Source organism: Camelina sativa, chromosome 13, assembly GCF_000633955.1.
Source record: "Camelina sativa cultivar DH55 chromosome 13, Cs, whole genome shotgun sequence".
NCBI lineage: Eukaryota > Viridiplantae > Streptophyta > Magnoliopsida > Brassicales > Brassicaceae > Camelina > Camelina sativa.
In genome coordinates, this window is record NC_025697.1 from 5,255,771 (window position 1) to 5,266,854 (window position 11,084).

The 11,084-nt window shown below is 37.3% G+C and overlaps 2 protein-coding genes across 4 annotated transcripts in view; one reads left to right on the top strand and one right to left on the bottom strand.

The window, feature by feature from the left end:
* Positions 5,551 to 9,126, top strand: LOC104735272 (zinc finger CCCH domain-containing protein 56-like). Of its 2 annotated transcripts, none has more exons than XM_010455032.2 (2): positions 5,551 to 5,704; positions 6,570 to 9,126. In XM_010455032.2, the coding sequence occupies exon 2, from the start codon at positions 6,608 to 6,610 to the stop codon at positions 8,729 to 8,731; it is 2,124 nt and encodes a 707-aa protein (XP_010453334.1). In that variant the 5' UTR covers positions 5,551 to 5,704; positions 6,570 to 6,607; the 3' UTR covers positions 8,732 to 9,126. The 2 variants fall into 2 exon arrangements, with proteins under 2 accessions (XP_010453334.1, XP_010453333.1); XM_010455031.2 differs by having other exon boundaries at positions 5,683 to 5,889; positions 6,570 to 9,121.
* LOC104735273 (dicarboxylate transporter 1, chloroplastic-like) overlaps positions 9,286 to 11,084 on the bottom strand; it is a 3,079-nt gene continuing 1,280 nt past the window's right edge. The window contains exons 2-4 of one of the 2 annotated variants that reach the window (XM_010455034.2): positions 10,477 to 10,980; positions 9,943 to 10,164; positions 9,286 to 9,863 (exon numbers count right to left, since the gene is read on the bottom strand). In XM_010455034.2, the coding sequence (XP_010453336.1) occupies positions 9,501 to 9,863; positions 9,943 to 10,164; positions 10,477 to 10,980 (1,089 nt within the window). In that variant the 3' untranslated portion in view covers positions 9,286 to 9,500. Of the gene's footprint in view, positions 9,864 to 9,942; positions 10,165 to 10,476; positions 11,067 to 11,084 lie in introns of both variants that reach the window. The other variant, XM_010455033.2, reaches the window with a different exon arrangement.

The following is an 11,084-nucleotide window of genomic DNA, read 5'->3' on the forward strand; positions in this document are numbered from 1 at the left end:
GAGTATGTTTTTTTAATAATCGGACAGAACACAAAAGACCGAGAGAGGTTTGATAAGATCACCCCAACGAAAGTGAAAACTTTATGACACGTGGCGACCAATGAAAGATGCCAGCGCGCGCAGATCTGGGATCTTCTCCGGGTGACGTTAAGGGCATGTCCATCAAAGAATTTAAACAAAGTATTTTAAAACATAGTTTATTCTTAATTTTGAAAAAAAGAGTGAAATTAAAAATTTCTTAAGAAACTTTAATATTTCAGAGATCAGGTTGTTAAATTTGAAGTTTTTAAAAATATATATCTTTTTATTGTAAATTATTAGTGTAAAATTGCTACTGAATCCAATTATCTTGTCCCATGATTCCATTTGTGGATGCATGATATGCACAGATGAGTTCAAATGCTAAAACCATAAATATAGAAGAATGGATTCATAATAAGATGTCTTCAGCGATCTTCTCCCTTTCTCTATTGGAAATATTACGAAATTGAGCTCCTGTCCTTGTACTAAAACCAGATGTATCCCCAAGTATCCCACATTCCATTGGTATAGCTTGTGAAGTCAAAAAGTCATCGTCCGTCACCATGCAAACCTGAAACACAACAACTTCCACTTAGAAAGTAGATCAATGAAAGGGGTTTGCTCAAAGAAAAAAGTCAGCTTAAACTTATTGTCTTCCGCAACAAATATTAAAAGTTTTATCACATATTATAGCCTTTGAAGAAAATGAAATCAGGTACCAATTTGATTGATACAAACTTAAGTTTTAGAATGAGTGCTAGAAAGGTTACCTTTATACTACCAATAATAGCCAACAAAACAAGGTTTCGAGGCTCCATAATGGTTGGAAGGCTTCCCATATCATAGGATTCATAAGCAAGTGCAGCACAGCGCATTCCTCCAACACACATTTCTTTAGTAGTTCCTTCAAAAAACTTTAAGAGAGAATAAACTTTTATATCAAAAAACCAAACAAGAAGTAATAGTGTAGTTGTGTTAAATATATATGCTCAAAAAACTTTCGTTTTTGTTCATCAATAGCTCTGGGTTTATTGGCCCCATATATATACTCCTTGCATGAGCTCAGATTTTTTTTTCCTGATCCTTTCCGATGAACGCGGGCTTGGAACATAAAAGCAAAGCTCAAACCCATCATCATGCCACAAGCTAGTGAACTGGACACGTTAAGTATATGTATCTTATCATCAAGGTGTATTAATACCTTTATGCGTGCACAAGTGAGGGAAAGACAATGAGAGGAAACTTGCGGCAAACATCAATACCAGACGAGGCTTCAGCTAGATCAGGCTTATCATCTCCCCCTGGTCCGACTATGACTCTCCAGTTGAACCGTTTCACAAGGTTGGCTAGAGTTAATTTTGACAAGACAACAGAAAATCCCAGTCCGGGGCAAACTCTTCTTCCCGCTCCAAATGGAAGGAACTTTGAATCAATAAATAGGTACTCAGGAAGAATAAGAGGAAGCATGAAAGAATTGAATTTTAATCCAACCAAAATCAAAAGCCCTCTCTTACTTGTATGTTTTGGGATCTGACCAGAGAAACAGAGTGATGTAGTGTTGGCTAAGGCCAGCAAATCCCCAAAAGACAAGTGATCAAGACCACTCATGTCCTTGTTCGCAACAAATCTCCTGCATGCATCACTCCCATAAGCAAAATACCCAATACGATTCTCTAAAATTTCTCAACTATAGGACCAAAAACTCTTACCTTCCTTCAACCTGGTTCTGACGAGCTGGCTCCTCCACAGTATTTGAGCAGATCGGAGAAATTGGTTTGATGGGTGTCTGAGGAATCCTGGAGGTTTTTGAACACTCCTGTCTTCTCTCACTCGGAAAATATCCGATTTGGTCAACCAAATGGCTCTCGGATTGATGAACCGAGATCGTCGATGGTGTCTCTTACGGTGGAGATGTGATGCCGTCGGTGAAATCCACTTTCCGACTGAATCACCAACTGAATCACCTTTCAATTCTCGGCTTCTTCTCTGTGGAGATGATATCGCCATCATCAACGGAGAGATACGAGAGAGAAAATTACATAACAAAAAAAATAATAATAAAAAAACTTTAGTTTTCTTCTATCCAATCAGAAACTGACACACCTAAGTTTCTAAACAAACCAAAAACATCTTACCTAAACAACGATCCTAAGTTAAATCATACAAAGAAAGATAAATTTAATTTGTTATAATACTTTAGCCTACTTTAGCAACTCTTAACCAACTGCTTAAATCTTTTGATGGAGATGACCTTAGTTAGGCCTGGACATTCAGGTATCCGTTCAGATTCAGATTGGGTATTTCAGATTTTCGGGTTTAGAGGTATAAGACCCATTCGGGTATTTCTAAACTTCGGGTTTGGATCGGGTTCGGTTCGGGTATTTCGGGTTCGGATTCAGATTATCCGAAGTTTACAAAACTCAAAATTTTAGTATCTAATTTAGTCTAAATTATTCAATAATATGCAATCTATCTGAAAATTTAGAGTATTTATTACCCAAATTTACTAATAAACAGTTTAAATACTTCAAATTATCAAAAATATCTAAAAATATGAATATTTTGAACACTTATATTATTAAAATTATAAATATTACTAATATATTACTATTATATATTAATAATGTAGATATATTCGGATAACCGTTCGGATTTCAATTCGGATCGGATTTGGGTTCGGGTTTTCGGATTTAGAGATTTAGAACCCGTTCGGATATTTTACAATTTCGGATACGGGTTCAGATCGGATTTTTCGGATCGGATTCGGATTGGATCTTTAGATCCGGGTATTTTGCCCAGGCCTAACCTTAGTTATATCATTCACTTATAGGTTATACTATTTTTTTCTGATCACTCTTAACCAACTACTTTTTTTTTTTTTTTTTTTTTTTTTTTTTTTTTTTTATCAAAAAAAAGTAGTAAGTAAAAGGAAGAAAATATTACATTTTTATTAAAAAAAAACATTACTATAAGAGAAGTTTTGGGTCGAAGTGACACGCAAGTGATCCGCAGCGACGAAGGACACCTGTTGATTGTAGGGACCTCTTTTCCATTTACACTTCTTTTTTTTTATTTTTTTTTTAATTCTTCGGAATTTCTTTTACAACAAAATGAACTGTGTTTTCCTTCACGAACAATTTGTTTTTACTTTTTGACAATTAAGAATATATATTTTTACTACTGAAAATATATTTTCCATAATTAAATGATTATAATATCGTCAAACTTATTCATAAACGGTTAAAAAAATCAAGATAATAAGTGTACAAAAGGTGAATTCAATCTAATATTTCAAACGATTTAAGTTTTCATAAAATTTTAAATAATTTTGATGATTTTAAGTTAGTTGATACGATTTATTGCAAAAAAAAATTTAAATTCCATTTAAAACCATGTGATTTGAATTTTTGTATTTTTAATTAAAGAAATCTTCTAAAGTTATCCAAAATCTCTAAAAATTATTAAAATCCAAATTTACAAGCTATTTTGAATAACAATAGAATTTAAGTTAAAATTTTAAATTACTAATTCAGTAACTATATAAAAATTAAAAATTTATGATTTAGTTAGCATTTATAAATTTTACACAAATCAAATGTCATCTTGTAGTTTAGTTTTGAACTCATATGTCATGTCACCAATCAGCAAGTGTTAGTTGAATATTGAGGATTTGAGATGGTTGAATAGTCAGTAGCTATTAAAGATCAACAATTAATATTTTTGTTAAAATACTACTAATTAAACAAAACTAATAATGTATGGGGCACATCCTGGTGATTAGGCATAATATTTGGTGCACAGATCTTGGGCGAATAATCAAATAATATATTCTCTGCAAAAATGAAAAACTTAAAAGTGAAATTTTGTTTGCGAAAACGAAATTTATATATTGATTAGTACTCAAGAGCTGTAAATAAGGACGAAAATTAACATAGGAGAAACCAATTTGACAAAAACACCAAATATTGTTCGTCTAAACAATACAAATTAACCATTAATTGATTATATGCCCAATGACCGTTGATTATCGGCCAAAGAGCTGTTCACTTGAGCGTCATGTATGTGTTTCACAATTGGAGCCAACTTTTTGTTTATTTAATGTTTTTGTCATGAAAAGTAATTAAGTGCTGAAATCAATGAAGATATACAAGCTCTACACAAAACAAAATTATTATTTTAGAATATAATCGTTCGGAAGGTGCTTTAGTTTGATTGCGAGTAAGCATTTTGTGTGATCTCATGGCATAAACTGTACTATATACACCATTAATTTCACTTAGATTGTGTACCTAGTCATAATCAATTTATAGGTGTCACTCTTTTAGTAGTTATTGAATATACCAAATCAAATATCAATATTCAAATTGTGATGGACTAGTGATTGGAAACCCTCAAAATCATAAAAATGTGCTTCGTGTTTGGTTTTTGTTATAGAGAATATTTCTAATTTTATTACAAAATCATAATTAAAGACATTCAGCAAACATTCGTAAAAATCCGATCAATAAGAAGTTTCGAGCTAGCAGCAAGTTCTAGGAGACTAGGCCACTCCAAAAAATTGATGCCTTATATTTTGAAGATCTCAGTTTCACTTGAAAAGAAGAAAAAACAAATGTTTTCCGATCGATGAAGAAATGTATAGAGCTCAGCTGCTCAGCTGCTCAGGTCATCGTAACTCATTAACTCATGATCACCACGACACCACTATCTTGGTTTTGTGGGGAATATCAAACCTTAATCCGCATCCATATTGTAGTGACACGCGATTTCGTTTAGAATATTCTATGTTCCATACAACGAACCAAGACACATATTGACTCGATCCGATCCTTATCATACATATGGATTATGGATGTTACGAATCTATATCCAAATATATGTTGATTCATAGTCATGTCACATGCATTATATAATAATTTAAGGACTAAACACACACACAAAAGTTTACCAAGTTGAATAAAAAAAAAGAAAGTCAGAGCATACATCGAGTCAAGAAATTTCACAATATATAAAACACCAATCCAAATTCCTACTAACATACACAAAAACACGTATCTACTTCACTTCAACCGTTCAAACGAGTCAACGAGTAGAGAAAGTAATAATAAGACAAATGTGAGAGATTTGAGAAAGGGTAACAAAATCGTGACAAGACCGGTGCTTCACTCCGATCTTTAGTATTTTCTTTCTAGAACCCACTTTTTTGGTGGGACTTGAACCCAAGTCATAAGTTTATAAGTGGAGTCGAGCCACTAGGCAAAGCATTTTAAAATATACTATTCACACAATTCAAATAGTGTATTGTTTTTTTTGAAAAGACATGCACATTGACCACCGTCTAAAAAGTCACTCAAAGTCCGCTCCTAAATCCAACGGCTGTGATTAAAGACTCAGATTCTTTATTATTATTATTATTTTTTTTGTAATAACGTGGATTTGAAACCTATATTCCAATACAGTTAAATAAAACCACACGCGCCCGCCACCTTCTACCGCTTTATCCCGTCACATACGCTGCAGAGCTCTTTAACCTCCTTTACACTCTCTCTCACCACTTCTTCCGGTCACACCAGTTACCCCTCTCTCTCTCTCTCATCCGTTTTCGTTTTTTTTCTTCCTCCTTCCAAATAAAAAACAAAAAAAAAACGCTCATCTCTCTCTCTCTCTCTCTGTCTCAGCTGAGGTGATCAATCTCATTCTTCTTCTTCTTCTCAGTCTTTTTAGATTTGTTCTCTTTTTGCCTTAAACTCATTTGGATCTGGAAATGTGGTTCTCTGTTTCGGTCTTTACCGTTTAGATTAATTCAGTTTCTGTTTGTGTGTTTCCCGATCGCAAGATTCAAAGTTTTGATCTTTCCTATATAAAGGGGTAAGCTTCATGTTATTGTAGATTTATTGTCATAAACTTCATTTTTTTTTAATTCCTTTAGAGATATTCTCAATCTGGGTGATTGAGATTTGAAGTCAAAAATAGTTTTGGTTTCGTGGAAGTTTTGAGATTTCGATTTTGTGGTTGACTGTTCATTGACTTCTTCTTTTTTTCTTTTTTGGCTTTTAATTTTAATTAATATGGTTTTTTTTAAGGTTTTATTGAATCGTCGTCTCATGTTGAAAAGTTGTTTATCTGTTTTGTTTTGGTTGGTATGAAACTATATTTTTTGTGTGAGTAGAAGAATGTTTGATGAAGATGGTTTAGCTGAGCTATATACTGAATCTGAGATGCTTCTTGATCTTGAGTAGTATAAGATTTAGTTTTCTTCTGGGTTGGTTAGTAGTAAATTATTATTTTTCTTCAGACTTAATTTCTGCATTTATTAGATCCGTTTGTGACGGGTTGAGTCTTGTTTTGGTAAATCTTCTGACTTTGTTTCCTTATTTTTTGGTCAATTCTTTTTTATAATTTTTAATTACAATTGTAGAATTAGTAATTTTCCATATTTTCTGATTTTGATTGACCATTATTTTTTTAAGTAATTTCTTCTTTATTGGTTTCTGATGAATGATTCAATCACCCAAGTAACGTTTTTCTCCTTTGTTTGATTGTTTCAGATCCTTTCTTTTTGTTTTACAAGCTGTGAAGCATCATCATGTGTGGTCTCGCTAAGAAGCTGGATACAGAGAAGACTTTGACTTCGCTGTCGGATCAGGAGAGTGAATCTTTGGCCAAACCCATGAATGATGCTGAGTGGGAACATTCTTTTTCTGCTTTACTTGAGTTTGCTGCAGACGACGATGTTGAAGGCTTTAAGCGGCAGCTCTCTGTTGTGTCCTGTATTAACCAGATGGGTCTTTGGTACAGACGCCAAAGGTTTGTTAGGAGGATGGTTGTTGAGCAGAGAACCCCTCTGATGGTTGCTTCTTTATATGGGAGTTTAGACGTTGTTAAGCTTATTCTTTCTTTCCCTGAAGCGGAGTTGAATCTGTCTTGCGGTCCAGATAAAAGTACTGCTCTTCATTGCGCTGCTTCTGGTGCTTCTGTGAACTCCTTGGATGTTGTCAAGTTGCTTCTCAGCGCAGGAGCAGATCCTAATATCCCTGATGCTCATGGGAATCGTCCTGTTGATGTTCTCGTTGTGTCTCCACACGCTCCTGGTTTGAGAACCATCCTTGAAGAGATCTTGAAGAAAGACGAGATTATATCTGAAGATCTGCATGCCTCTTCATCTAGCTTGGGATCAAGTTTCCGGTCTCTCTCATCATCTCCAGATAATGGCTCCTCTCTACTCTCTTTAGATTCAGTATCCTCTCCAACTAAGCCAAACGGTACTGATGCGACTTTTGCATCTGAGAAAAAAGAGTACCCTATTGATCCATCATTGCCTGACATCAAAAGTGGGATTTATTCAACCGATGAGTTTCGTATGTTCTCGTTCAAGATCCGCCCATGTTCCAGAGCTTATTCCCATGACTGGACTGAATGTCCATTTGCACACCCGGGTGAGAATGCGAGGAGAAGAGACCCAAGGAAGTTTCACTATACATGTGTTCCATGCCCTGATTTTAAGAAGGGATCCTGCAAGCAAGGCGACATGTGTGAATATGCTCATGGGGTGTTTGAGTGCTGGCTACACCCTGCTCAATACAGAACACGATTGTGCAAGGATGGGATTGGTTGCAACCGAAGAGTTTGCTTCTTTGCTCACGCAAATGAGGAGTTGCGTCCCCTGTATCCTTCCACAGGATCAGGATTGCCATCTCCTCGTTCATCTTCTACGGTTTCTGCCTCTACCATGGACATGGCTTCAGTTTTAAACATGTTACCAGGCTCTCCTTCTGCTGCACAACATTCCTTCACCCCACCAATCTCTCCTTCTGGAAATGGTGGTATGCCGCATTCATCCATGGGTTGGTCTCAACAGAATATACCGGCGTTGAATCTTCCTGGAAGCAATATCCAGTTGAGTCGGCTGAGATCTTCTCTCAACGCTAGAGATATTCCTTCTGAGCAGCTTAGCATGCTGCATGAGTTTGAAATGCAACGTCAGCTTTCTGGCGATATGCACAGTCCGCGCTTTATGAATCATTCTGCTCGTCCCAAGACACTGACTCCTTCGAATCTGGAGGAGCTTTTCTCAGCTGAGGTTGCATCCCCTCGTTTTTCTGATCAACTTAATGTCTCATCTGTTCTATCGCCTTCCCACAAATCCGCGCTTCTTAATCAGTTACAGAATAATAAGCAGAGCATGCTTTCTCCAATCAAGACAAATCTAATGTCTTCACCGAAGAACGTGGAGCAACATTCTCTTCTGCATCAAGCCTCGTCACCTCGAGCTGGGGAGCCTATTTCTCCAATGAACGCTCGGATGAAACAGCAGCTACACCCACGCAGCCTTAGCTCCCGTGAATTTGGATCCAGTCTGCCCCGAGATTTAATGCCGACTGATTCTGGTTCACCACTAAGTCCGTGGTCAAATTGGGACCAGAACCATGGAAGCAAGGTGGACTGGTCAGTGCAATCAGACGAGTTAGGTCGGTTAAGGAAATCTCATTCCTTGGCTAATAACCCAAACAGGGAAGCAGATGTTTCATGGGCTCAGCAGATGTTAAGAGACTCTGCATCATCATCACCTAGGAACGGAAACCGCGTCGTGAACATGAACGGTGCGAGGCCAATGACTCAAGGTGGTTCGAGTGTGAATCCTCACCACAGTGACACTCGTGAGAGTGACATTCTTGAGTCGTGGCTTGAGCAGCTGCAGCTAGACCGCTGAGTCACATTTCTGTGAAGCTGTGAAACTGATGATTCGTTTATTTATTATTCAAGAAAGCAAAAACGGAAAACGCAAAAATTCCGGGTAAGTGCCTTTTTCGATTCTAATAACCAACCCTAAAAAAGGCTCAGTTTTTTCAGGCTTCTTTCTGAAATTTCATTACTTCTTCATTTTTATCACCTCATTAAATTAATTATTGTCTCTCTCTGTTGTAACAATGGCCAAAGTGTTCTTCTTTGCCTCTTATTATTTCCCCTATTTCTGATTTACAATTTTTTGTATTCTCTCTCGTTTGTCAATTGTTTCTAATATTTCTTTCATAATTTGTCAAAGAACATTGTATTGAGAAATAATAATAACATATTGTTTCAGCTAATAAGATTCAGTTCACCTCCTTTTGACTTCTTTGTTGTCTGTGTATTTTCACTATACTCAACCACTTAAGAGACTAATTGACATCAAACTTGCTTTCTCATGGGTTGGTGGCGCAATTAACACGCGATATGAATGTTGAAGTTAAGTACTTTACAAGTAAAGTGGTGGAAACAAAAAAAAAGTAAAGTTAGAAATCAAACAAAATTGACGCAAGTTAAGGTTGCTTTACACCTCAAAATGTGTGAGTGAGAGAGAATATAAATAAATTGCAGAAAAAAACTCTGCTCAATCCTTAAAAACCTGATTTTTAATCCTCCTCAAATCTGAATCTCAAAGCCGTTCTAAGAGATTATATATAAGGAAAAAGAATAGGAATACTGGTGTATGGTGGTCCTCACCACAGGCCAATGAACTTCCACCATGCACCACCTACACCAAGCCAGATAACAATGTTGACTATTGAAATCAGGAATCCATAGCCCCACCATTTAGCCAGTGGCACGTAGTTGGCCCCGTAGAAGATTGGAGCAGACCCGATACCATAATGGGTCAATCCTCCCATCAGGTTTGATAGGAATGCAAGGACCAAGGCTGCAAAGTAAGGTGGCGTGCCTAGAGCGGTTGAGACCGATAAAAAGGCAGTGAACATAGCCCCGATGTGAGCGGCTCCACTTGCAAAAAAGTAGTGAGTGTAGAAATACAAGAGGACGAGGATTCCAAAAGATAGTTGCCATGACAAACCTAATCCTCCCACAAACTGCAATCAAACCCAAACAATGTCAAAACATTGCCAAGTCATGAGGCTTTATAAGCATTCACCAAATCATTTAACAAACCTTGACTACAGTCTGGCTGAACCACTCAATAAGACCGTATTTGTTAAGATAACCAGCCATCGCAATGAGAGCAGCAAACCAGGTGAGTGTGTCCCATGCGACCGACTCAGCTAAGCACTCTTTCCATGTCACAACACCTGTCACAAGGAGGACTGATAATCCAAGAATGGCTGCAGTCACAGCATCTACACTCAACTTAGCTCCGAAAATCCAGAGACCAACCTGCGCCAAGGAGAGAACTTGTTTAGCACAATGAAAATCTTGTATCTAAAACAAATAAATCAGAACATTTTCACTCAAAGCAAAATGCTATAAACAGAAGCAGACACCTTGCTCTATCTAAAGTAAGATGAAATGGCTACAATCTAATGACCCGCAATAGCTATATAAAAAAAAAAAGCTATCTTCTTGTACTATACTGAAGCGCCTTTTAAATCAATCTCTCGCTAAAAGTGATACCTTGAAAAAGCAAAATTATTTATACAGTATCTAACAAACAAAAGAAGAGAGCTAATATAGCAGAAGCACACTTACAGTGAGGACCAAAGTGGCGGCCATAATCAATTCGTTCTTGGTCATAGGTCCCATCTTGTCAAGCTTTTCTTGAGCAAGCTTGGGAGCATCAGGACTGCTCTTGACCGTAGGAGGATAGATAATATACAAAAGAAACGGGACAACAATCAAAGAGACAAGTCCTGGAACAATCGCAGCTTTAGCCCAATCAGTCCATCCAATCGTCTGCTGAATCGTGTTAAACGCCAGATTAGCACTCAAAGGATTCGCAGCCATAGCCGTCAAGAACATAGCAGAAGAGATCACAGAAGTCTGGAAACAAGTAAGCATCAGCCACGATCCCAGACGGTGCTCAGTTCCATCCCCAACATTGCTACCACAAGCAACGCAGAGAGATTTCACCAAAGGGAGAAAGATCCCACCGGCACGAGCCGAGACTGAAGGAATCGCCGGAGCTAACAGAGCTTCACTGAAGACGAGACTGTAACCGAGCCCAAGCGATGAGCTACCGAAGAGTTTAACGAACTGGTAAGCCACACGGTTACCGAGACCGGTCTTGATGAAACCGCGAGCGAAGAAGAAGGCGAGAGCGATGAGCCACGGGATCGGATCTCCGAAAGCGGAGAAAG